The 25,661-nt window shown below is 44.1% G+C and overlaps 1 protein-coding gene across 3 annotated transcripts in view; it reads right to left on the reverse strand.

Moving 5' to 3' along the window:
- LOC147905889 (N-terminal nucleophile aminohydrolases (Ntn hydrolases) superfamily protein) overlaps positions 1-25,661 on the reverse strand; it is a 125,504-nt gene that overhangs the window by 25,504 nt on the left and 74,339 nt on the right. For 2 of the 3 annotated variants that reach the window (XM_087382181.1, XM_087382172.1), the window contains exons 5-8: positions 21,393-21,474; positions 21,092-21,175; positions 14,728-14,895; positions 2,690-2,850 (exon numbers count right to left, since the gene is read on the reverse strand). In XM_087382181.1, the coding sequence (XP_087238307.1) occupies positions 2,690-2,850; positions 14,728-14,895; positions 21,092-21,175; positions 21,393-21,474 (495 nt within the window). The remainder of the gene's footprint in view (positions 1-2,689; positions 2,851-14,727; positions 14,896-21,091; positions 21,176-21,392; positions 21,475-25,661) is intronic. The other variant, XM_087382186.1, reaches the window with a different exon arrangement.

Genomic DNA, 25,661 nt, shown 5'->3' on the forward strand with positions numbered 1-25,661 from the left:
AAGCTAATGCAAAATTAATCTTTCAAAAACATATCTAGCTGTGTCCGACATGTTCATGCTTGCTCTTGCTGTAGAAGAGAATGTCATCAAAGAATACCAAAACAACTTGGTATAGAAGTGACTGAAATGTCTTGTTCGTCAAGGAAATATTGAGCACCCTTGAGCTCATCAAAAAGTCATCGATCCTAGGATATTCTCGACAGTATTCATAATGAGAACTCTGCAACCAATGCACAAGCTGTATGAACTTTTGCAACAAAAGCATCGGAGAAGCAAAAGAAGATGAACTATTAGTTTCTCAAGTTGTTGTGCTACTTCTCTTTCCATCTTAAAGAGACGATTAAAAGCAGTGTAAGTGGCCTAGGCTCCAGCACTACGGCATGATCCACATGCCTGTGCTGCATGTCAACATCCTCCACAAGAACTACTACTTCTCTGTCCAAGTGCCTTGATGTGATTACCTGCATTTTTGGTGTGGTTGGGCCCTACAACCTCACTACCTCAATTCGTGTGAGAAGCAAAGAGTCGTGGCATCCAAATCCACACAAATATTTCTACGAATCAGATCCCAAGACATTGTCGATCGGTCCCCTACTTAAGGCACACAAATCTCCTGCAAATGAGTAATCACATGAGAGTTTGATATGTGTATCCTGGCAATGCAGCTTTCTTATCATGTGCTGTCCATTGACAGCCTTAGCTTTCCACCCATGTTCAATCTTATTAGATGCAAGTTCACTTAGGCACATTGCCAAAGGGGCAATCTCTCGCATGGACCTCTTGAAGAAAAATGCCTTCTTCAATTAAAGCACAAACCAGTTTTAAAAATCTTAAATTTGCTTCCCCTTCAGGTCTTTTGCAGCAAGCATCTTCACCAGCCGTGAGAATGTGTCTTTTCTCAAAACAAGAGCTGCAGCAGTTCCAAAAATATGTTGAGTAGGAAAGCTCCACTACACACTTTGCTCGCATTCATGCATCCCATCCTTCACAAAGTCAAACGTGTGATTGGATGCTCTTTCCCTCATGCATCCCATCCTTCACGAAGTCAAACGTGTGATTGGATGCTCTTTCCCTTACCTCTTAACCTCTCCAGGCACTTATCCAATGCCCGTGGACACTCGTGAGTCTCGCCCCACCAATTGAGGATTGAGACAAGGACAGCTACATGCACACCTAGATAACAACAAATCTATAGGCTATGCACATAGGAGGAGGCGGAGAAAGAGGAGCACTTTCAATGTACACGCCCATTTTACTACAAGATTCATGGATGATATCACTACACTTCCTAGGAGGGGCATGGGTTCAAACCATTTTCTCAATTGACCCACTTTCATGATTAGGTCAGCATCGTCTCTACTTCATTGAGATGCAACCACATAGAGAGAGTCTATTGAGACAAATCAAACAACAAGAGGTGACAATGACATGGGAGATAGAGCTAGACGGGACGCAGTGGCATGTCCCAAACTTCTACTCGTTTGAGTCAGCACTAGGTCACTGTGGTTTGGAGGAGCTAGCTTAGATGAGGACAAAGTGGATTAGTGGAATAGGAGACGAGGAGCGGTGGATACAGAGCGATAGAGACCACGCATAGTGTAGAGACATACCAAAGCTTGCACGTTGGAGCTCTGGTCTATCATGACTTTACTCAAGAGGAGGGGACCATAAAAGGTGGGGTATCACTCTTCATATGGCCCATAGTATATAGAGATCACGAAGGCCACACCCCCCACCATAGAAACACATGACCCGACAGAGGCAGATACGAGATATCCTTATATCCCATCGGAGGAATGCCAAGACCCAAGATCTAGTTGACCACACCTTCTTGGTTTCTTAGGATTTTTTATTTTGGATTTTGGGTTTTGGTAAGTACAGCAGTCAGCAAGGGTCCTAGCAAGCCTTGTGTCATCCCATAGCAGCTTCTATGAGATACTATTTTTTAGTGTACCTTGTCTCATAGGCCCATGAGGCCTCCAAAAGACATTAGTATATATATTCTTTCTTTCTCTGTCTCTCTTCCTATCTTCCCCCCCCCCTTTTCCCACTACTCTACCTCTTCCAGGATCCTCCTTGTACAATTCAGAAAGATTGTTGACTCTCGTGGGCATTTGAAGGTATCGCCATTCTATTGTTGCTCATGCACCGATTCTATAAAGGAACAAATGAAAATATCTCAATTATCCACATACAAGCCCCACAATCAAATCATTTCAAGATGAGAAAACACACACTTTTTTTTTTTTAGTGAAAGCTTTGATTGATTATATTACAAGAATAGTCACCTCAGAAAAGAGGCGCTAGAAAATACATGAACTGAAGATCTCAGTATAAGCCAAATATACATCATGATCTATCTAGCGAGTCTGCAAGCAATCAAAGAAAGATTGCTGCAGAGAACGCTTAAAGAAAGCAAACAAAGAAAAATTGGGATCACTAAAGACTTTACACACACTAGCACACTTTTTTTTTTGTGAAATCTTATATTTCTATGTGGGAAATCCCAAAAGAGGTAAAAACCCACCAATAAGGACAAGGAAAAAATTACAAGTAAAGCTTCATAGAAAACACACATACACATCGTATAATTGCAATTAGGAAAATGCATTTCTGGGAATAAATTTCCAATTGGTGCAATTTTGAGAAGGTTTAAGCAACATTGGATAAATGAGGGCAAGTTTATAACCTTAGAACTGACAAGCAACATTCAAATGCCACCAAGCCCTTCATCATGTACTCCCCAGAGCCTGTCACGCAACAGCCCACAGCAGATCCACCACAAGGTTGTTCCGTAGCAGCCCAACATCCAGAACCATAAGTAGCTGCGATACCAACACGACCTTTCACCTAGAACATTTCAAATTCTTAGGTCAATGTTTTATCTTCCAAATTGTATCTTTAGGTCTCATCCTCATGTGATACACTCACAATATGTCAAAGAGCAGGTAAATTTTTAGATAGGAGCACAGATGGGAAATAAGAAATTTCTTTCCTTACAGTACATGCATCTTTATCAAACAGGATAAAAGCAGAATACAATATAATCAGAAGCCTATCCTAATGAACAAAAAACATGTTTAGTGTTTGGAAATATTACACGCGTATCCACTGCCCAATAAACCAAACTGCTGACGATTGCATATAAAGTCTCAAAAGAAGGAGCCCATTAAGAATATACCGGTCATGCTGTATTCAGATATTGAAAGGATCTCCTACAAAGGGATATATGTACAAAGCAGTGCTAAATGGATGGCTTTGCACGTGGGCCAGCACAGAGCCCCTGGCCACTTGTCAAACTGCTTCCAAGCAGCCCCCGTTCCCCTCAGCTTTGACACCCCGCCCCTTTCTCTCTGCTTCTTCCCTGCCTTAGGGCTCCTCCGCTCCTCCTGTTTTCAGACAGCACCAGTCTGCTGCTTCATAGTAGCGGCCCTTCCCCTCCTTCATTTCCTGTGCCCCTAGCTTTTCCCCTGCATTCCGGCCCCATTTTACCCTCCTTCCATTGTCTTCACAGGCAGGTTAGGTCCCCCTCCTCTCGCTTCTTCTCGTCTGTTCTCTCTCTCTGTGCAGAGGCTGCCATCAGCCCTTCTGGGTGCCACTCTGTTCAGCCCTTCTATGGGCTTCCCTCTTCCTCCTGTGACTTCCCTCCCTCAGCTTCTCTGCCCTCCCTGAGGATTATTTCGAGCAGTCACCTCCTTTCCTGTCCCTCCTCCCCAGCCCCTTTTTCCCTCACTCTGCAGCTCAGCCTTCCTCTTTCTCCTCACACCTCAGTTTTTCTCTTACCAGGTCTCCTTTCTGCCTTTTTACTTTCTCTTTCTGTCTTAAGCCTTCCTTCCTTCCCTGCCAGTTCCACCTCAGGCCTCCTTTCCTTCTTCTTCTGCTCCCTTCCCCTCCCCCTTTATTCTTTCCTTCTTTACAGTTTGCACCTTAGTGCCCACATGATAGGAAGGTGATCCTTCCGGGTCTAGCTAAGGAGCATCCTCAACTCCCACATCCTACCACATCACGCCACAGCAGAGGATAAGAGCAGGTTGAGATTATAGTACAAGAGCTAAATGATAGACATTCATTGGGCCTTATTCCCACTAGACACCAAGTCCCAGATTGGGTTCAGGTGTGCCTCATTTTGAAAAGGGATCACGTTCAGGTGTGGCTATATATGGACATGAAGTTTTCTTGATCTAGTTGTCCTCACCAGAGACGGCCCACTCACTTCTTCAAAGTTACACTATCTATATGGGACCTTACCTGTTTTTCTTATAACTTGGTACCACAGCTTCAAATTAGAGCACATGGAGACATGGCATCAGCAGATCTCCAGGTATCCAATCACCTTGTTTGACTCGGACATGCCTCAGTAGTACAAGAACATTCTCTCCTCAATCGGGATTGTCCTCAAGTACGCTAGAACTGCAACTTCAATTCTCATAGATGATGGGGTGCTGAAAGTTTGATTGGTAATCATGGACCCCTCTCCCTGCCCTCTAGCATCATTTTGGAGACTCTCAAGAGGGATGGTACTTCAGCAGTCACAGGTTTACCAGGACAGTGTCATCACTGTAGGAAGCTTGGCCATCTGGCCAAGGCATGCCTGAGCGTGGGTGGTCCCAATCCAGCCCTGACATCTTTTATGTCACTCCAAACCTGTGGGGCCGAGTAACAAATCCGGTATGCTAGTCCCAAACGAGTAGCTACTGCCTGCAAGGCCAAAAAGTGCCATTTGAGAGGCATAGGAAAGGGCACTATCCATCTTGAGGACAATCAACAAATTGCCCACGCCAAGCATGTCTGGGAAAAATGTTATTTCCCGCTTTGCTTTATCCCCATACTTGATCCACATGGCTTGCACCGTTGCTCCTAGGCATCGTCCCACAAAAGACATCATCTGATCCCTGAAATTTGTGAAGGTCTGTGGGGAATATCATCACGAGCTATCATGAAGAGGAAGCTCAGGCTGGGTAGGCTTTGTTGCCGAAAGCCCCTAGCACACCCCCTTATTAGGGTGGACGCACATGACCAAAACATCCAGACTGTGGGGGACAGAGGGAGGTGGGAGAGGGGTTAGAGAGGGGATGGGGGGGTGCTGGAAGTAGAGAAATTGGGGGGCTTGGCGGGAGCCCAGGTTGGCAAAATAAGAAACCGGAAGGCAAAAGAAGGGAAGGTATAGGCGATTGCAGTGGGGTTGGAGGGGAAGGTGGAGAAGGAATCAACATGTCTGGTGGCCTTGCCAAATGTACTATCGATGAAGAAGCTGACTGCTCGACCGTGGAAGGGGATGAGGTAGATCTGCCTACCTCCTTCTCCACTGGGGAGTGAGGGGGTGTCTTTGCCTCTACCACGCCCTGTGCCAGTGATCCTCCTGCCTGTTGTGTGTGGGTCTCTCCAAAGGTATCTCATCCCTCTGCCCTCCATCGTGATCTTGCAATAGAGGAGGGTCCTTAACCATGGATGTTGGTCTATGCCTCATAGTATGCTTCTGTCTTTTGGCTCTTCTTATTGCATTTTTCTCTGCATAGTGTCTCTCTCTCTTATTTGGATCAGGAACCTGGGAATGTGAAGCCTGCACTGTTAGTGGCGGAGGAAGGGTGGTCTACTATTGCTGCCCTAACTCAACAAACCCCCCCCCTCTCCCCCCCCCCCCCCCCCGCCCCCCATACCCCCTCCTCCTCCCTCACCTCCTAATGATGACAGTGAGATGCATCAAAAGCCAAAATAGTTGATCTTGAGACAAGAACTATAGAGCAAGCCCTTGTTGGGCAATCAATAATTGTTCTGATGATCCAAGAGCATATGTTCTCAGCAATGGGCATCAAGGGACACAAACGCTTACCCATGTTGTGGTCTTGAGATTTGGTCCCCATCAATAAACGCAATGGCAGAGTCTGCATCTTTGCAGGATAACCATTGGATTCGGAGGTTTTTACCCAAGGTGAGTTGATAAGGAGCAAAGCAATGTAGGTGGATATCAAGTAGAGGATTTCCCTATTGGGATCCTCAACGTTTATGCACTAGCCTTGTCCGCAGGGGGGCCGTTCTAGAGATAGCACCACAAACTATCTTCCTAAGGTGGACTCCTAGATTGTTGGAGGAACTTAACAATCTAGAGTTCAAGGAGGACAAGCAGGCAAGATCTTTCTTCTCTATCATGCCTACACCAAAGACAGGCACTTGGGATAGATTCCATGTGAGGTCGAAATACCCAACTCCCAAGTAGCCTCTCGTTCTCCTTATGTCTATACGGTTTCCTACAGCGACTGGGCAAGATCTGCATTGGTGATTCGCTTTGCATAGAGGGGGGATTCACAGACATCTTGATGGGCACGACGATGTCCAACCATTTCCCCATTGTTATGCACTTGGAGCAACCTCGAGCAAGTTAGCCCCATCATGGAGTGAGGATTCCATAGATGTAGTTTCAGGAGGAAGTTGTCTTCTTCTTTTTTTGCAAAAAAAAACTTCTATTAAGTATGAATGAAAACCGTAGAGCAAGCTCAATGCGAAAGGACATCATGTCAATAAAAATATCAAAGAAACAAAGCTCAAAAAGAGCTAGCAAATAACCAGGGATGAGGTTGAAAATGCCAAGACAACCCTAAGACAGAATCACAGAAGAAAGGAGATCCCCTCCAAACTCTGAAGAAAGTGTTCCTCCTAGCACAGGCTGCTCTCGATGTCCCCTGCATACTTGCTCAGATGGCCATCAAGGTATGTATATTATCAGTCCAAATATTGGCCATCAAGGTTGTGAGAAAAAACAACAGAGCAAGAATGAGCAAGATGGAGACTGAGCTGAACGTAGTTCACTCCCAAATGTCAACTGAACTAAAGTGAATGAAGTGTGAGTACAAGGAAAGAGAGAAGGGTTTTGTCTAAGTGACAAAACCCTATCTAATCACTAATCGTAGTTAGAGATTAGACCGTGGTTAGGGGGAAAAACCTCTACGAGGGAAAAGTGCCCCTAACTCACTTATTACATTACATTAGCCACTGCCTAGAATATCTTAATAATTCTAACACCCCCCTGCAGTGCCAATGTGGTGTACAAGGTAGTGATCAATCACCAAAAGGAGATAAGTTTAGGGCACTGCGAAATGCCTCAAACTTCTCACGTGGAAGTGCTTTGGTAAAGATGTCTGCAACATTGTCATGTGTTGACACACAGATCATAATGATCTCCCCTGCATGCAACTTCTTTCTGACATAATGATAATGAACCTCAATGTGCTTCGTGCGAGCATGAAACACAAGATTCTTTGCTACTACAATAGCACTCTGACTATCAGTGAGAATAGGAGGAGGACCCTCCAATATGAGACGAAGATCAGAGAACAAACATCGCAGCCAAACACACTCAACTGTCGCTGTGAAAGCTGCCCTGTACTCAGCTTCACATGAGGAAGTAGCCACAGTAGATTGGTTCTTGCTCAGCCAAGAAATGCAAGCGTTGCCCAAAAAGAAACAATTACCACTAATGGACTGCCTGGTATCATAGTCTCCAACCCAATCTAAATCATTGTAAGCATGCATCTGCAAGTCACCCCCCCTTGGAAACATCAAGCCAAAAGACTTAGTGTCTTGCAAATATCTGAAGATGCGTTTTACAGCCTACCAATGTGTTGTCTTTGGGTTGTGCATATATCTACTCACCTGAGATACTGCATACTGAATATCGGGCCTGGTATTGCACAAGTATATGAGGCATCCAACAACCTGGCTGTAAAGTGTGACATTGAGTGATTCACCAGCATCATACATAGTAAGCTTCAGCCCCGGCACCATGGGAGTGGCAATAGGCTTACAATCATGCATGTTGAACCTATCCAAGAGCTTCTGCACATACTTGGATTGAGACATAACGATGCCACGCTTGTCTTATATAAACTCGATCCCCAAATAAAAATTTAACATGCCCAAATCTGTCATGTCAAAATCAGCGTTCAACTCAGCTTTGAAATCTGCAATTATATCCTCATTTGACCCCGTGAGCAGCATGTCATCTACATAAAGAATGATGACTAAAATATCCCCCCCATCCTTCTTGATGTAGAGGGTGCTTTCTGTGGGACTATTGTGTAATCCTTTACTTGCCAGGAATGCATCTATCTTCGCATAGCATGCACGTGGGGCTTGTTTCAGCCCATATAAAGCTTTGTTAAGCTTGCAAACCTGAAGTGCATTCCCAGAAAGTTCAAATCCAAGAGGTTGCTTGACATAAACCTCTCCCTGCAAGTCCCCATTAAGGAAAGCTGTTTTTATGTCCAACTGATGGACATTCCACACAAAATTTACAGCCATTGCAATAACTGACCGTATGGTGGTCATCCAGGATGTAGGAGCAAATGTCTCCTCATAATCTATGCCCTTCTTCTGTGCATAGCCTTTGGCAACCAGCCGTGCCTTGTACCTGTCAATAGACCCATCTGGTTTCCTTTTTACCTTGAAAACCCACTTGGTACCAATGGCATGCTTACCTTGTGGCAAATCCACCACATCCCAAGTCTGATTTTACTCTATGGACTGCAACTCATTGTGCATGGCATGCATCCAATGCACATTATCCTTTGCTTTTTCAAAAGAGTCAAGCTCCTCTTCATCAAGAAGAGTCCCTGCATAAGCTCTCTCAACTATTCCTGAGGGATTTCAAGAGTTTCCTCCAAAAGTTTTTCTACACATCTGCAGAAACGTGAAAGTTGTCCCAATAAGGAGATCTAGAGGGCCTCAAACCTCTACAACTAAGCTGAAATCTCTTGGCATTTCTAACTATGTAACGAAAGAAGGGGATGCTCTTCTCTCAAGACCCTTCATCAATCCACTGCCACTCTCCAGGGTCCCACTGCAAACCTCTGATAGGGACACCTCGATAGAACCAAAATCTCCATGAACCCAAAGCCAGAAGAAAAGAGTCAAGATCTAGGTACCACTGTGAATCTGTGCCCTGTTCCATTAAACCTGCAACACTGTCCGGCTAGAAGGGAACCCCCTAAAGGATATCATCAAAAGACATAAGTAGCCTCCCTCCAAACTGAACATCAAAAACCAGGGCATCCTCATATGCATCCTGCAAAGCAATAACCTGAATAGGAATACTCGTCCTAGTGAAAGCACCCAACCAAGTGGAATCCGTAAGGGGCATATCATATGTATCCATCCACTCCACTGAAATGGCTGCATCAATCTGTTGAATCCTACCTACACTCCCTCTGAGATGACCAACTGATAAAATTCTCCCATCCTCTAGAAGCTTCCTGAAAGCTTTCCAAGATCACACAGTAGATGCAGGGCCTCTCTCCCATCTGGACCATTGTATATAGTGCGAAGTGCCTAGTGGTTTGCCATGCTCATCAATATGCTTTCATTCGACATAATGTAGCTGCCTATCAATTTCTTCGTGAGAGGAGGGTGGCACTCTCCAAATTGTACTTCTGAAGCTATCCCAAGCTTTCAGAATGACAGCCATAAGAGGAGAGGAGGGAGGTCTGAGTAGGGCTGAAGTAAAAATCCATCTAGTACTATCCATCCACTCTCCTCCTGAGGTGGGAGTATATGTATGTATGCTGTGTATGAAAAAATCCTTCCAAGGCTCTTATCCAGTCATCAATCCTCTAACCACTATCTTACAAAGCAAGGCTACACTGCAAGTCTGGGTCGATGATATTAAGACCCCCTTCCCCAATGAGGAGTATGAGGATCTCCCAAGCCACCCTGGCTATGGCATCCGCCGTCACATCAAGTCCACTCCACAAAAACTTTCTGATAGGTCTCTTGAGCTGACTGATATTGTCCCTGGAGCGGCACCAGCATGAGCAAACAAACCAAGCAATGGCCAACAACACCTGGTTGACCACCATAACCCTAGATGCCAAGTCTAGTTTGGCCGAAGTCCATAAGAGGAGTTTCCTCCTTATGCTCTCCAGCATAGGAGAAAACTGTTGTGCAGGAGAGATGCCCACACCTACTTGGCATCCCAAATACCTGACGGAAACACCCCTCTGAATCCATGTGAAACCAAAATCAGCTCCCCAGTTTGGAGTGTCCTCATCGCTAATCCAAAAGCCATTGGATTTGTGCCAATTATATGTGCCCTTGCTGCCATGCAAAACAAATCCAAGGCTGTCTTAAAAGAAGTGAGCGTAGGAGGAAGTGGTCTGGCATGACATAACTCAGACATAAATCATAGATGAGGCTTCTCTGTAGGATGGTTAAAGACAAGATGACAAGCCGATTTTTTATACGACAAGTCTGCCTTGACTGGTGCATAACTTCAAACGCTGCATGATGAGGGACGGCAGGTTCAATCAAATAGCTAGGAGACTCTAGAATTGTCCACCACTTTCTCCAGGCACATTTTCCAAGCAGAGGAATGAGACCCTATAGATATGGGCAGCGAAGGAGGAGAAATGGGCCCACATCCCTTGATAAGGCAAGAGCTTCATGGATGATGAGCTTTATGAGGCCCTCAAGGCGCTTCGATACAAAGTGCCTGGGGGAAGATTGTCTCTTTCCACTCTTCTTCCACATCTTTTGAGAGCATGCGGCCATCCCAATGTAGCTGACACCCCAAAAGCTTTTCAATTCAAAGAAACTACGTCAGTCTCTCACCTGTGTGTGGATTCGTCTCACCTCGAAGAGAGGCGATTCAAACGACATTCAATAGTGCTTAGACATTGTCTACAGATCTTGGCCAAGATCTTGAGTTTGCGGTTGCTCCCACACCTCCCAGATTTCATTCATGACACACAAATAGGCCTTGCCCAAGAGAGAAGTATCCTAGATAACATCTTCGCTTTTGGGAAGCCACCAAGTGGGCACGTGAAAGGGCTCCGTAGCTTGCAATTTTACTCTTGGATTTTGAGGAGACCTATGATAGGGTGGACTTGGCCTTTTTGGAGAGAAGATAAGGAGATTAGGCTTCTCGGACATTTGCTACTTCAATAGAAAAGTCCTAGTCGACTTTCTCCACCCCATCTCTTTGGTAAAGGTCCTTGATGAGTTGTATCATGTATTCCCATGATGTTTTCTTCTCTTGAGATTTACTGCCATGTAGTTTTTGAAAAAACCTTTTGGGGTTTTGTTTTACATGCTCAAAACTCTCAAGCTGTTTGCTCACGAGAAATATTCTTTTGTTCATTTTTATACCACCTGTTTCGGAATTGACCTGAGTTTGCATCAAGTGGATGGGGTATGAGGATGCCTATGGCTTCGTAGCAGTAGCAAGTGACTTGTCGTGAGCAATATAGCGTAGTGGAGCACCAACTGGCGCAAGCGATGATCACAACAACAGACAAGGAAATCAGATGTTGCAATGCTCAAGGGCAATTCACAAGAAAGGTGCAATAAAGTTCATGCAGACCCGTAGATGCACAAAGGTACATATAGTTGATGCAAACAGCCAGCAGAAAAAATTAAGGTGCATGGTCAACACGCCATTATTAGATGGTGGTGTCGGACTGTTTACAGAAGCTTCTGAGGCTATTTGACTGTAGTTATGAGGTAGGTTCAGATGGTGCATTTGTGCAAGTGTAATGGTGGACAGACTACATGGTGGACATGTTTTGAAGACAGTTTGAGTTTCAGTTGGTGTTTGCTAAGTGATTATTCTGTGAGTTGCTTGATGGATTTTGCAATTGTATTGTGGATCCAGGGGGGAGAATCCTGAGGTGTATTTACAGGTTTTTCGACATACATGTGCTTCGTAGAAGTGGCCCAAGGCAAAATGGACGGGCATCTTGGGTGATTTTCTTGAAGGTAGTGCACTTATGGTACAGATCCTTTCCTATGAGAGTCAAGAGCAGTTGGGATGCCTTATCAAGTGCTTTGGTTGAGCAGTTCAAGGTACAAGAGGCTGCAGCTATTTTGTGGCAGAGTGGGAGAGTTAAGCAGCATGAGGAACATGAGGAATGGTACATGTGACAGTCGGCTGTGGTGAAGGCTGGTTGGAACAAGAGAATCTATTGAGGGATGCAAAGAAGAATGATGAAGATATCACAGGCACCGAGGAGGATAGCACAGGATCCTCACTTGCACAGAACCTTGGGATATGCAAGAAATAGGCATGTACTCAGTATGAGGATGTTTATGACCATCGGTTGAATGGTTTGTTTGATGGTGAGGATGATGCCACATTGGTGAGTCCATGAGTTAGGGATCTACTGTAGATGAGAGGCTAGAGGAGCCTTGTGGGTGCTTGCAGGTAGGGATGCCCTATGAGTTGGATAACCATGCTACGGTGTTGAGGGATTCTTCTGTAGTTGCAAGCCATGAATTGTGTCAGGTAAATGAGGCAGAAAATCTTGATATGCATTTGGATATGCCCTTCTATGATCAAGATAAGCTTGTGAATACACAAGCTGAAGTTCATAAGGTGCCGGATGTTGATTGGTGCTTTTTGCTTGAGGACTGTGAGTTGGATGTTCAGATTGCTAGTGTCTTTGAGGTACCCCTATTTGCAGATTTGTCTTGCCTTTGTGTCTATGAAGGGGATGATGCCCGGAACCAGTATACGGATGAGATTATTGACTGATTTTGATATTGCTCTTATCTTTTATGGCACACAGCATGCAAGTGGGAGCTAGGAGGGCCCAGAGTCTCTTGGCGAGTCCTTTTACAGTGAGTGGCAGTTCTACTCATTGTGATTTGGATATAGGATGATGGACCTCTCTTGGAAGGTTGAGCCTATGTAGCTGCTGAGCACGATCTGCGTACTCCGTAGCTGAGGGGGGGAATGTTATTTTATTTTGTTGCTACTAGGGGTGGTTAGGGGGTTTCAGTGACACTGTGTAGGAGGCTGTGTTGGGTTGTTTTGTAAATCTACCTCCACTATGGAGTCCAGAGGGACGTGGGCCTTTACGAGGGCTTTCGGATGGGACTTGTCCCGCATCAATCGGGTCATTGGGGCCTGAGATATGTAATTAACAATGTTTGTACGGGCACGCATTCCCATGGAAGGAGGGGGGTGTAGAGTGGTTTAAATTAAGTTAAGGGTCATATGTAAACGAGTTAGAGGGGAGAAGAGTCTAGAGGTTTGGGGATGATGGCTTTCCATGTATGAGCGAGGTACGTGGGATCTTGACAAGTTGTACAGTTTTGCTGGCATATAGTGCGTGGTGTTCTTATGTGTTTCGTGTGGTCCCCTTCCTCCTTCACCCTTGCTTGCATCCCGAGCATAAAGCGTGTGCAACACATGAAATAAATTTGTGTCTTTCACCACATATATTGTTTGTGATGGTCTTCTTTTATGACCTTTGCTGTTTTTTCCCATGCCATGCAAATGTAGCATACTATCCCACCCAAACCTCTTCTGAGATTCTTTCACGGCATGTTGCCATGTTACCAATACTGTTAAGTATATCCGTCTCTGATATTTCATCTTCCAATGCAATGGCGTTGTCCAAAGGCCATCCTCCCATTTTCCATATTTTGATCCTGAGGATCTGGAGTCCCTATTTATGCTTCTCTCCCCCTTTGCTCTTTTAATGGCAGCTCTCCCATCTTTCATATAGGCATTCTTTCTTTCTTTTTATGCAATTCTAATGACCTAAAGCTCCTTGACTTTTGGGTATATTGGCTCCTTGTAAGATCTCCATTTATCCATATAGAGTGCCCCTTGAGACGATGCTTATGATTCAGTACTTTGAGGCAAGACTGTATCCTGAAATTCAACTACTATTTGCCTTGGTTTCTCTCTTTCCTCCCCACTCTGAATGCATCTTACCGTTTCCTTGTAGATATGTGCATGGTGTTTTGGAAGAGCTATGAGGAGCTTTTCAATGTCCTCATTCTCGCTCTCCTCCACCCCCACAATCCTGATGTTGAGGGCTTTGTCCTGCTGCTCTTTTTGCTCTCTCATCTTGCTATTGACTAGATCATCAATAGAGCTTATCATGTCTTGTGTATTTGGAAGCTGTTGGACGTGCTTCCCCTCAGTCTCTCGTATTTCCTTCTCTATTTTCTGTTCCATTCTGTTGACTCTGGCATAACCTGTCTCTATTATTTTGCCCATTGTTAGCATCTTTTGAGAAAGCCCATTCACGATTTCTTTTAACTCTGTGATCTCTTGAATTAACAAGGAATTTTCCTCTTGTATTTTGGCCATTGCCTCATACATTTGGCCTTTTTGTGGTCCTGTAAAAATTAGGATGTGGAGACATAATTCTCAGAAGGGATCTTTTGGGGTGAACATTTTCTCAGGTGACATTTTGCAGTAGTCCTGGCTAAGCAAATCTGGCTAAGCAAATCCCAGTTCTCCCCTCTTGCAAGATCCGGTCTGTCTCTTGAATTTAACAGTTCAAATTAACCATGATGTCTCTGCCTCAGCATTTACTGATTCCCCTTGTGATTCTGAAACTGCTGTCTTTGTGGTTATGGCATTTACCAACTGATTCTGATCAATGCATTATTATCTTTGTCTGCAGTTCAATTGGCACCACAAGGATTGATATTTCCCAATTCCTAGCCTCTATTCTCAGTGCTCACAGGTTGATTTCTGACGTGGTCAGTACAATCAGGTCGCCTGATAGCAGCCTGGGTGTTCTGTTCTTGAATTGTGTCGTATTCTTGCCAGCCTTAAAAGACCACCGCCAGTCATGTGCATCAGTGAAATAATTAAATAGCATCTAGGAGACGACAATATAACGATATTTGTATGGCCATATACCCAAGTTTTTGAGTTTAGTTTTCCCTAACATTAACCTAGAAATGTGCTCAAAAGATTAAGTTTGTAGACCTTACTTTCATTGCTATACCTCCACTGGATGACCCAGCAGCAACATTTCCATACATATCCATGCAAACTGCTCCAACTGTATCCATGGTTGCTCCCTCACAATTATCCTTGGAAAAAAGGAAATCTTCGCTTTTTTTTGCACAATCTTCTTTTCCCTGTTTGTAAGGCGTAGCCTGCAACCACCATAATCCCACCAGCATGCCATTGGTCGGCAGGCCATACCCACAGATAGTGAGATTGATTTGAAGAAGCAAAGCATTATTACGATTGACCAACAAATAGAAACTAATTAGGTGAAAGTAATACTCAATCCAGATGTAAAGACCATTAAGATTGAAGCAATTGATATTCAATGCTTGATTTCATAGAGCTCCCTAAAGTTACATAAATGGCAATTGCCTCCTCCCATTGTGATCTCCTCTTCTCCTTTGTGCTCCCCCCCCTCCCCTTTTTGGGACATGCGCCCCCTTCCCTCCAGTGCCTTGCACCTTTACATAGCTACTAGCTCCTTTTTTTGCATTGTGCTCTTCAGCATACCTACATGTCTTATCCCTCCACCTTCACATAAAAGTAGGTGTATCCTTACCTGCCTTTCATGTGCTTTTAAATGTATCCTTACCTGCATTTTATGTGCCTATTGATATGTGTTTTCCACATTCCCTTTCAAAATTCCTCCCATTTCCTAGTTTCATCAAACAAAATCTTTTGCGGCTTTCATCCCTTTTTTTAGCCTCCACTCTCCCTACTGAATGGAAACCTAGTCTTTCAAAAAGTGAAATCCCTTCCTAAGAAAGTATAGAGTAGGAGGACACCAATATGCAACTGTTCCAATACCCACATAGGGGGAGACTTAAAAAGGTAGCATGGAGATTGATAACACAAACAACCATGTAATGTTGTTGGCCTCTCATAGGCTAGATTCGTCCAACATTGTAGATGCCTGCCCTTGCCTTGAATAGTCAAGGCAAACAATGCAAATTAATAATGCACATATTGATTCAATACAAACAACAAGAAATAATGTGTAAATTCGAAATTCCATAATACAACATACTCAAAATGGTGATTATATGATGCCAGTGTCCGCTTTGTTCTTTGGATCATTTCAATGTTGTGAACTTTGCTTCCATGGCAACTTCTAATTAAGATCTATGATTTTCCTTCTTCCTCAAATGATAACCTAGACCCTTATATCCTAATGCAGCGTCAATTGTGAATGCTAGGAATGGCTTTTGGAGAGCCTCCATCAAGGAAAAGGTTCAATCACAGACGTTGCCCTTCTTGGAAAACGTTTCTTAGCTTTTGGCTAAGTTTTATTAATCATCATGTTCAACAAGTTAGGATAAAGAAGCTACTTATAATCCATGCGGATGGCTTGTTACTAGAAATGGAGACATAACTCGCTTTATCTAACGACTCTTTGAGAAAGCTCACCTGCTTGCTCCCCCTTGTCGCTCCTCAATCCGCCTTCTCCTTCCAGCTCCCTCCATAGCCCAGGCTCTTCCCAGCCCATGTTTGCAGCCTTTCAAGGGTGTCTTGCCCTGCCTTCAGCCCCACCCCTAAACAATTCTGCTCCCCATTTGCTTCCCTTTTGTCGCCACATCCAGCTTGCCATCTCTCATATGCCATGAAAACCGACCTCTCTCCCCCCAACTTAAAGTTCCTGTGCTTTGTCCAAACATGAAATAGTGATCCTTGACCAATTTAACAAAGATTTGCTTATCACAATAATGGAGCTCAATCTTTTTGAATAAGTTCAATATCATTTAAGATCTTTCTCAATCACATACTACATTAGTCTATGCTCTATATTTGGGTTCCCTAGATCTCGCCGACTATGGAATAGACACTTTTAGGTTCTAGGCGGGCCCTGCCTAGATATAAGAAATTGTATGATTACTATTTCAGAATTGCTGGACTAAATTGCTCCTTTCACTAGTTTGAATAAGGGCTTATGCCATGAGTCTTGAATCCTACACTAATCACCACTGTATCCTACAAGGCAAGGCTATGGTCACTAAGAAAACAAAAAAAGGCTTCCTCAAGTGAAACCGTCGCCCTCGCAGGAAAGAAGCCTTAACCCCAGGGCTAAGAAGTGGCATTAAAAGAATGGTAACTAAACCTCTAGCCTTCCTCACACTTGAATGTGTGGGCTTACTGACCCCTCATGAGGAGAGGAACTTGCTTGGATGAGGGTTAACACATTCTCTCCCATCTTTTTGGCTCTCCAAGAAGTTAAGTGGTGCTATACTTGAGACTAGATTAAAGGCTGTAGATAGAAGAAGAGTTTAGTCTTTTACCAACCATGAAGATAGTAGAGGGTACTCCAATAGGAGTGCTTTCTCATTATCAGAATGCTATTCAAAGGGTTTGGAATTATGACAGAGGTGGATGGACTGATATACAATGCATTATGAAAGGGGTCGCTTTTACAGCAGTGATCTCAGTTTATGCTCCAACAAGTCTCAAAGCAGGACTGAAATTTGGGAGTCACTCTCTAACATTGCACTTAATGCCTTTTTATTAGGGGACTTCAACATGGTAGAAGATAGGCCTGATTGGTGGCTGGGAAGAGGTTCTATAATTAGAGGCTCTGAACTTCAGGCCCGGGAGGATTTAACTGCCCTGGGGTCAAGGAAGAGCTGGTGTGAATGTTTTTCTCTAAAATTGACAGAGTTTACCTCCATACCTTATATACACCTGGCTCCCTCAGTCTTGCTGCTACTCCAGCTTCTTTTGATCTGCTCCAAGGCGTGTGACTTTTGGCTCCAGCTTGAGGATATGCTGTTACAGCCTCAGTGCTGATTTTGATCATGTATGCCTCTTAGTGAGGAGCTTTGAGGGACAATATGTAAATATATTTCCATAGTATAGCACAATATAATTTTTCTGCTAAAAAAAGTTACAATCAATTATATTGCCTTGTATTCTCCCCCTTTATCTGATCTGAGATCCTCAATATGCTTGCCAGTCTGGTTTTCAACCATGGCAACAAATTCCTTAAAGTACTTAAGGGTCTCCATGAAGAAGCAGACCCATGTCTTCCTGGAATAATCGTCTATGAATATCAAGAAGTAAAGCTTACCTCCTATTCATGTGACATTCAGGGGACCACATAGGCCAAAATGTATCAGTCTAAGGACATCTTTTCTCCTTGAACCTTTCTTTCGGAATTTTCATGGCTGTGCTTTCCCATGATACATCCTTTCCTTATTGAAGCTCAGGAAGGCCATTCACAAAACCTTTTCTGTTCATTAGGACCAGGCTTTGCATGTTTGGGTGGCCAAAACCTTTATGCCACAAGATTTCTATCTTGTTTAAGAGATGAAGGCCTTAACATCGAGTATAGATGATGTCACTTTATAAAGGCCCTCTTCCTAAATTCCTTGGCCATGATTTGAAATCGTCAACCTTGTCCCGAATGAGACATCCCCCTTAATCAAATTCCATCTTCTTGTTACGTTTGGTAATGACGATTAAATTTATCAAAAAATTTATTCAAATGTGGAACGTGTAAAACGTTATGTCTGCCCCATATATCTTTATTCGACATTCATATCGGCATATTGATTTGATGAAGTCTGGAGGCTCCCAATTCTACATGGTTCGCTATTATTTTTCTCTAAGTGAGAGAACTACTTGTGTGAAGTGAAGTGATTGGAGGCTCCGGAGTCAATAATCCATTATTTTTAGCCATGTTTAGCCAAATCTGTCATTGTCTTTCAACACTCAAAAGCAAAATGGCCAAGCTTGCCACAATAAAGACAAGGTCCTTTCTTCTTTGTGTTATTCTGATCATGATGATCTTTATCATCATGTTGACACTAAGAATTTAAGTTTTGCTTTGGGTTAGGGCTGAAGCGGGGTTTCTGATTTTGTCTTTTATTTTTAGCCATGAAGGTTGTATTAGCCAAAGAGCAAAAGTAAAGGAGGGTCGAGCACCAACCACGTAAACACAAACGTCGGCAAACGATCAGCAAAAGATGAAGACAAAGGTGACGCTAAAAATCCACATGAATTGTCACGGGAACGTGATGGCGACATGATTAAACTAACCACCACTGAATTTGGCCTAGGGGTGCCAAGCTAGGGGCATTATTAATGTCCGAAGGGTGCCTATGATTAAAAGTGCAATTCCTAGCGCTATTAACTTGGTTCCATTCACTAGGGTCATGTCTTAAAAAGTGACCCCCTAGAGTCATTAAATGCCTACGTCCACCTTGGGTCAAACTTTTCCATGTGTCCTCTGTGTGTGTGTGTGTTTGAGCTGTATGGGCGACTTGTGGCACCTGTGTGTCTCATCTGGAAGCACCTCGAAGATCCTGGAACCTTATCCTATCCTATCTTGATGTTCAGGGTCTTCATCCCTATAAAACAGTCTCTTCTTGGGCATGCGGATTTGTGGAGCTTCCTGTTGCTGGCTGAAGGCATTTCTGCTGATTTCTCCGCGACAGATCTTCTCCTACTGGTGTCTCCTGTTGTTGGCATGCTCCCTAGGCCTGGGCGACTTCATTCTGGGCCTTTTTTTATGGTTTTCTCGACATTCTCCGCGACAAATTCCTGAATTTTCACTATCTGAAGCCATAATCCTGGTTGCCTATCTTCTAGCTTTTGTCTGGTGCTGTGCACACTGAAATCAGAGGTTGCTATTGGCTGAAATCATCAGGTGGGTGGGCGACTTCATGGCTGGTTGGTTGCTGATTGCTGGTCGACTCTTTTTGTGATTCATTCTGGTGCTGGAAGGCAGTCAGGGACAGCCTCCTCCTGCCAAAATCTGCTGATTGCTGGTCGACCATCTTCTGGGGCTGTTTCAGGCTGGAAACAGGCTCAATTTGCTGGCTAAACTCTTACTTGACTCTACTGGTGTGTGCATTTACTGTTTTTGCTGAGTTTTGGAAGGTTGGTTGCCCTGCCATTAGCCTGGGAGAGGATTGGGCCATTGGTTGTGTTACTCTCTTCCTGGGAGAGCAGTGGCAAGACTTGGACTCAGTGATGGCCTTGATTTGTGAGTATGTATTGCTTGGTATGATGTTGGATCATTCCGTTTGTGGTACGCTTTGCTACTGAAGGGAACCAAGTGGATAGCACTGGGTGTTGGTCATTGCACAGCCACTGGTTGGCATCGTACTGGGTTGCACCTGCGGGTGAATTCAAGAAGGGAGCCCTTGTAATTGAACTAACCAGTAAATAAAGAAATACCACAAGGGGCGCCAAGTGTTGGGGCCAACAAGTGTCACTGTGTATGCTTATTGAGTTGGGGCATTCTAGCCTCCCTTGTTTCTGTGATTCAGTGATGCTATGCCGTGGAATTGTATGCTTTCATTATTGTATTTGGCAACGGCAATGGAATATAATGGCTGTATTTTGATGTTGTGAGCAAGTAAAGTAAGATCTACTGCCCTGCCCTTTGTCAATCAAAGGCCCGTTACATGAATCTCAATGTCAAGGAAATCAAGGACCAGGACATGAATAGTGCTACTTTGATGTTGGGTTGAAATAGACCCGAGATCCGTGGTGTAGGATTTGATCTATTCCTATCATCTAAGGGGGACAACTAGATAAATTTGTTGGTGCCTTGGGATTTTGAAGACTTTGGAGTATTCGTGACTTGGACCAATAATAGTACCAGTGTTCTAGACTGGATCCAGCTGTTCGTGAATTATGCAGAGAAGTACCTAAAAAGACTAGAGGTGTGGGTTTGTGGACCAGCCGATGAAGACATCCTCGACTTGCACCTGAAATCTTTTGCAAGGGAGCTGATGGAGCAATTCTTTGACAGGTAGCTATTGAACGCAAAGTGTCATTGAGAAGGGGTGTGGGATAAATAGAGTCAATGCCCTACTTGTTAGCCCCTAAATGATATCTGTAATAATATGGGTAAGCATTGTGCCATGTGGGCACGTGAAAAGAGAGTGGGAGGACTGCCACGTGGACAGCCGACAAGCTCCCATATTAGGTTTAAGGCAGCCAATGAGGCCACCCTGGTCAACTGACAGTGAATCCATAGTCTGGGCTTTGTTCAACTATGCATGCGATAGCACACAGTCCGGTACCTGGCAGGTATCTGCTTACTACAGTCTACAATTCACAACTTACCGAGATCTGGCAGGCTTCTACTGCTATAGTGTAAACCCATTGAGTAAATGGCCTCCTCTGCTTTTGGTAATCATGGTAAACTCTTCATGCTCAAACAAAAAACACATGCATGAGCAGGATTGCACGGTTTAATAGGAAACTTTTAAATGCAAAACTCTCACTGGGCAAGTCACTTATATACAACCATGTAAAACTGTTGTATTAACCAAAATAATTGAAAAATGTGAGTAACCAAGGACAGCCTAAAGAAGGGAAATGGGCAAATGACATTACATAACTATCAGCATTAGGCGGACGTAGCATGCTTTTGTATTTCAACCACTGCTGGTATGCCCTTTCTGTAACCTGCCATTGTTCCTGACAAGTTTCCAAAAGATTAATTTGCTAAGAGGAACCACAATGATGATAAGAAATTGCACACAGATCAAATACCAAGATGTATGCAGCAAGCTAAGTGAGCATATGGTAAACATAATCTTCATCAGGACAGTTTTCTTCCAACCTTCGAGCCCTCTATTTCCTTAATAATCACCTTTTAGAGTCACTTAAATCTGCTTCAATCTTGCATGAATACCTTTTCTGCATCTATGGATGAAGCTGCAGCAACGAGTCCATGTGAACGAGCCCAAGCCCTTGCTCCGTCGCCAACTAGAAATCTGAGAATGGTTTTAATAAGTATTTTAGATAAACTTATCTGTCTATTGCTGCTTGAAGGACCTCTCTCAAAGTTAATGACAGCAAAGTGAAAACATAACTGAAATAGGGTGAAAATTAGGTGCCAAAACAGTTGGTGAATATGAAGACAAGTGTCACCCTATGAAAAAGTCCATGTAAAGACATAGACACAGTAGGAAGTATGCATAAACTACCTGCCTGACTTCAAGACACCTACTGTGTGGCACAGCAGTACTGCACTTAACCCATGCTACATGCGTGCGTGAGTGCTAGTTACTCTGCTCTAGGACAGCCCATTGCTGAACGTCCAGGGACAGCTTCAAATTAGAAGTTCTCATGCACTCAACTCTTGATTCTTAACAATTGCGTGACCATGCAGAGGAGCCCCAATGCAGCTCTCGGCTCCCACCTCTCATCACATAATGTTTTAACCAGAGGACGAGAAGCAGGCTGAACACGCACGCAGTACATGAGCTCAGTGAGAGAGCTATCATTGGGCGTTTGGTGGATCTTACCCCCCCATCAGGAATGGGGAAATATGTGTTTGGTGGGTCTTACCCCCCCATCTGGAACAGGGGAATATGCGTTTCCAGTAAGTCCAGGTGTTTGAAACATTCACCTGCTTCGTACCTCCAAGGAATGGTGTTCCAGTGTTCCCAGAATGCATTCTGAAACACCATTCCTGGCATACCAGGTTTTGCTGTTTGGTACCACCGCCAGTTTCAGGGAAAAAAGCCAAAACAGTGCCATTTTGGCATTGTGTTGTTACCTTACTCTCGTTTGAGCCTTCTCTCGGACCTACCCTCCTCCAAGCCCTTCCTCTAATATTTTGAAAAGTTTAGAGCTGTAAAAAGTAATTTTGTTTTCATATTCAGGTATATTTCTGTGTGATTTGATGGAGTGCCATATAGTATGGTGTTCCATTCGGTCCACATTCCCGCCCCGGCACTCAAACGTTCCTGGAATGTTCCTCTTCCTTGCTGACTATGGTCTTACCCCACTAGACACCAAGTCCAACATTGGAGCCGCCCTTTGGAATGAGACCACACCTAGGAGGCTATGATAAAAGGATGTGGCATATTCATGATCTAGATCTCCTCCTTAGAGACAGCTTAAACACTTTCCAAAGCTCTCCTATTTGCCTTGGATCACACTTGGTACCATGGATTTACAGTTGATGACATGGTTTTCTTCATACCTTGGTACCATGAATAGCTCACTGGATTTAGCCTAGATGACATGGAAACAAGCCATCAAATCCAGAGGTACCCAATGATTGAGATTCCCAAGCTTGCCACATGAGTACATGCGTATTCTCTCCTCAATCGGTGCTAGGTTTGGGATTGTTTTGGAGCCCTCCAAAGATATCAAAATTAGTTCTTATAGATGATGGGCTGCCAAAGGTCTATCTTGTGGTCATGGACCCCTCCACCCTACCCCCTTGCATTTGTCTTGAAAAGGCCGAAGGGTCTATGAGACTAAAAGAACTTGATAGAATGAACTGAAAAGGTGCAGCCTCTAAGACACCAATGCACACAGAGAGACCTTTGAGCTCATGGAGAAGATCAGAGCTGACAGCACTATGATGATCATCTAGAAGTTGGCGGAGAGGTCGGGCCTAAGAGGGGGTCATCGATGTATGAGGCTGCTGTGGCATAAAGCCTATGATAGAGCGCTGACAACTATCAGCGTGTGTGGTTCGTTGTGGTCTCCTAGCTATGGCCTTGTGTTGAACATGTACCACTATCACTCCCGACTGCCGTGCCTCCTATCTGATGAGCATGGAGAGAAGGTCCCCTAGTCTGATCTCTGTCCCCTGGTCCGATCTGAGCATTGACCCACTGGCGAGCCTGCGGTGTCTCTCGCTCTGGTCCTCAAATCCGTTGTCTCCCTGAGCCCTTCTGGTCCATGATGTCTGAGGGGAAACATTCAATGATCATGCTCGTGCAGTGGAGTCTGGCAGTACACCTTGATCTCGCCTATGTGTCCAAAGCAAATGCTCCCTATGAAGGACTGCCTCAAGGATGAAAGTCACCAAGCGTCTCTAACGTGGGTAGGACAAGAAACTAGATAGAGGTCTGAAACCATCCCTGAATAGAAGTGATGTTGACGCCGGTTCTCGTAGTATATAGGGCATCTGAAAGTGAAGTGCTCCTCCGACTCAATCTCCTGCTAATCACATAAATGTGAACAAAATAGAGAGCAAAAGAGTGAGAGTGAGCAAACGTAACTGTACCGAATAGAATAGTGAAATGAAGTAAGTAGAAAGAAACAGTGAGGGGTTTTGTCACTTAATGAAGCAAGTAGAAAGAAACAGTGAGGGGTTTTGTCTAAGTGACAAAACCCTATCCTATCCAGTAACCGAAGTTAGGGATTGGCTGTGGTTACGGGAAAAAATCCATTGGTTGCTGCCTAGAATATGATAATAATTCTAACACCCCCCTGCAGTGCCAATGTGGTGTACAAGGTAGTGATCAATCACTAAAAGGAGATAAGTTTAGGACACTGCGAAATGCCTCAAACTTCTCACGTGGAAGTGCTTTGGTGAAGATGTCTGCAACGTTGTCATGTGTTGACACATAGATCAATCATCATACTGATCTCCCCTGCATGCAACTTCTCTCTAACATAATGATAATGAATCTCAATGTGCTTCCTGCGAGCATGAAACACAAGATTCCTTGCCACTGCTATAGCATTCTGACTATCAGTGAGAATTGGAGAAGGACCCTCTAATAAGAGACGAAGATCAGCAAACAAACGACGCAACCAAACACATTCAACTGTCGCTGTGAAAGCTGCCCCATACTCGGCATCACATGAGGAAGTAGCCACTGTAGATTGCTTCTTGTTCAGCCAAGAAATGCAAGCTTTGCCCAAAAAGAAACAATTACCACTAATGGACTGCCTGGTATCATAGTCTCAAACCCAATCTGAATCACTGTAAGCATGCATCTGCAAGTCACCCCCCCTGTGAAACATCAAGCTAAAAGACTTTGTGCCTTGTAAATAACGGAAGATGTGGTTTACAGCCTGCCAATGTGTTGTCTTTGGGCTGTGCATATACCTGTTCACGTGAGATACTGCATACCAAATATTGGGCCTAGCATTACACAAATAGATGAGGCATCCAACAGCCTAGCTGTAAAGTGTGACATCCACTGATTCACCTGCATCATACATAGTAAGCTTCAGCCCCGGCCCCATGGGAGTGGCTATAGGCTTACAATCATGCATGTTGAACCTATCCAAGAGCTTCTGCACATACTTGGATTGAGACATAACGATGCCACGCTTGTCTTGTATAAACTGGATCCCCAAATGAAAATTTAACATGCCCAAATCTACCATGTCAAATTCAGCTTTCAACTCAGCTTTGAAATCTTGAGTCTTTTGAAACATTAGCTCTGGTACAAAAATAGAGCAGCTGCTAACTAGAGAGACCACTGTTATATCTAGAGCATATCTGGCATGGCATCATGAAAGAACAATTAGAACCTGCAAATGGATATGGAAATCCAAAATATCTCTTGGATAGAGAGGGAGATGAAGCTGTGTCAGAAATAGAGCATAATTGCTGTAGCAAACCTAACAAGAATGGGGATCAAGACTCTCAGATCCAACACACAGATGCAGTCACAAAAAATAGATCAAAACCCTGTCTAGCGGGATGAAATCCAAATAACCAGAAGAACCTACCAAAAGTAACAGTAGGAAATCTCGCTCGAAGCTCCTGACGAATGAGAGCGAGGAAATCACAAGTATGTGGATAGTGCCAGAAAATGTGAAGCACAGATTCAGCAGGATGTAGGCATCTGTGGCAAACAGCCGAGGCAATATGTCTATGTGCAAGTAACTGCCCAGATGGGAAAATGCCCATTAGAACTCGCCAGAGGGAAAGCTGTTGCCTAAGAGGGACTTTATAGTGCCAAAGGAGACGCAGCCGCTTTCTCCATTTGACCATATGAGCAGCATGTCATGTACACAATGATGACCAAAATATCCCCCCCATCCTTCTTGATGTAGAGGGTGCTTTCCGTGGGACTATTATGTAACCCCTTGCCAGAAATGCATCAATCTTGGCATGCCATGTACGTGGGGCTTGTTTCAGCGCATATAAAGCTTTGTTAAGCTTGCAAACCTGAAGTGCATTGCAAGAAAGTTCAAA

This window comes from Dipteris shenzhenensis, chromosome 1 (assembly GCF_047967505.1).
Source record: "Dipteris shenzhenensis isolate YYH24624 ecotype China chromosome 1, Dip_SZ_1.0, whole genome shotgun sequence".
NCBI lineage: Eukaryota > Viridiplantae > Streptophyta > Polypodiopsida > Gleicheniales > Dipteridaceae > Dipteris > Dipteris shenzhenensis.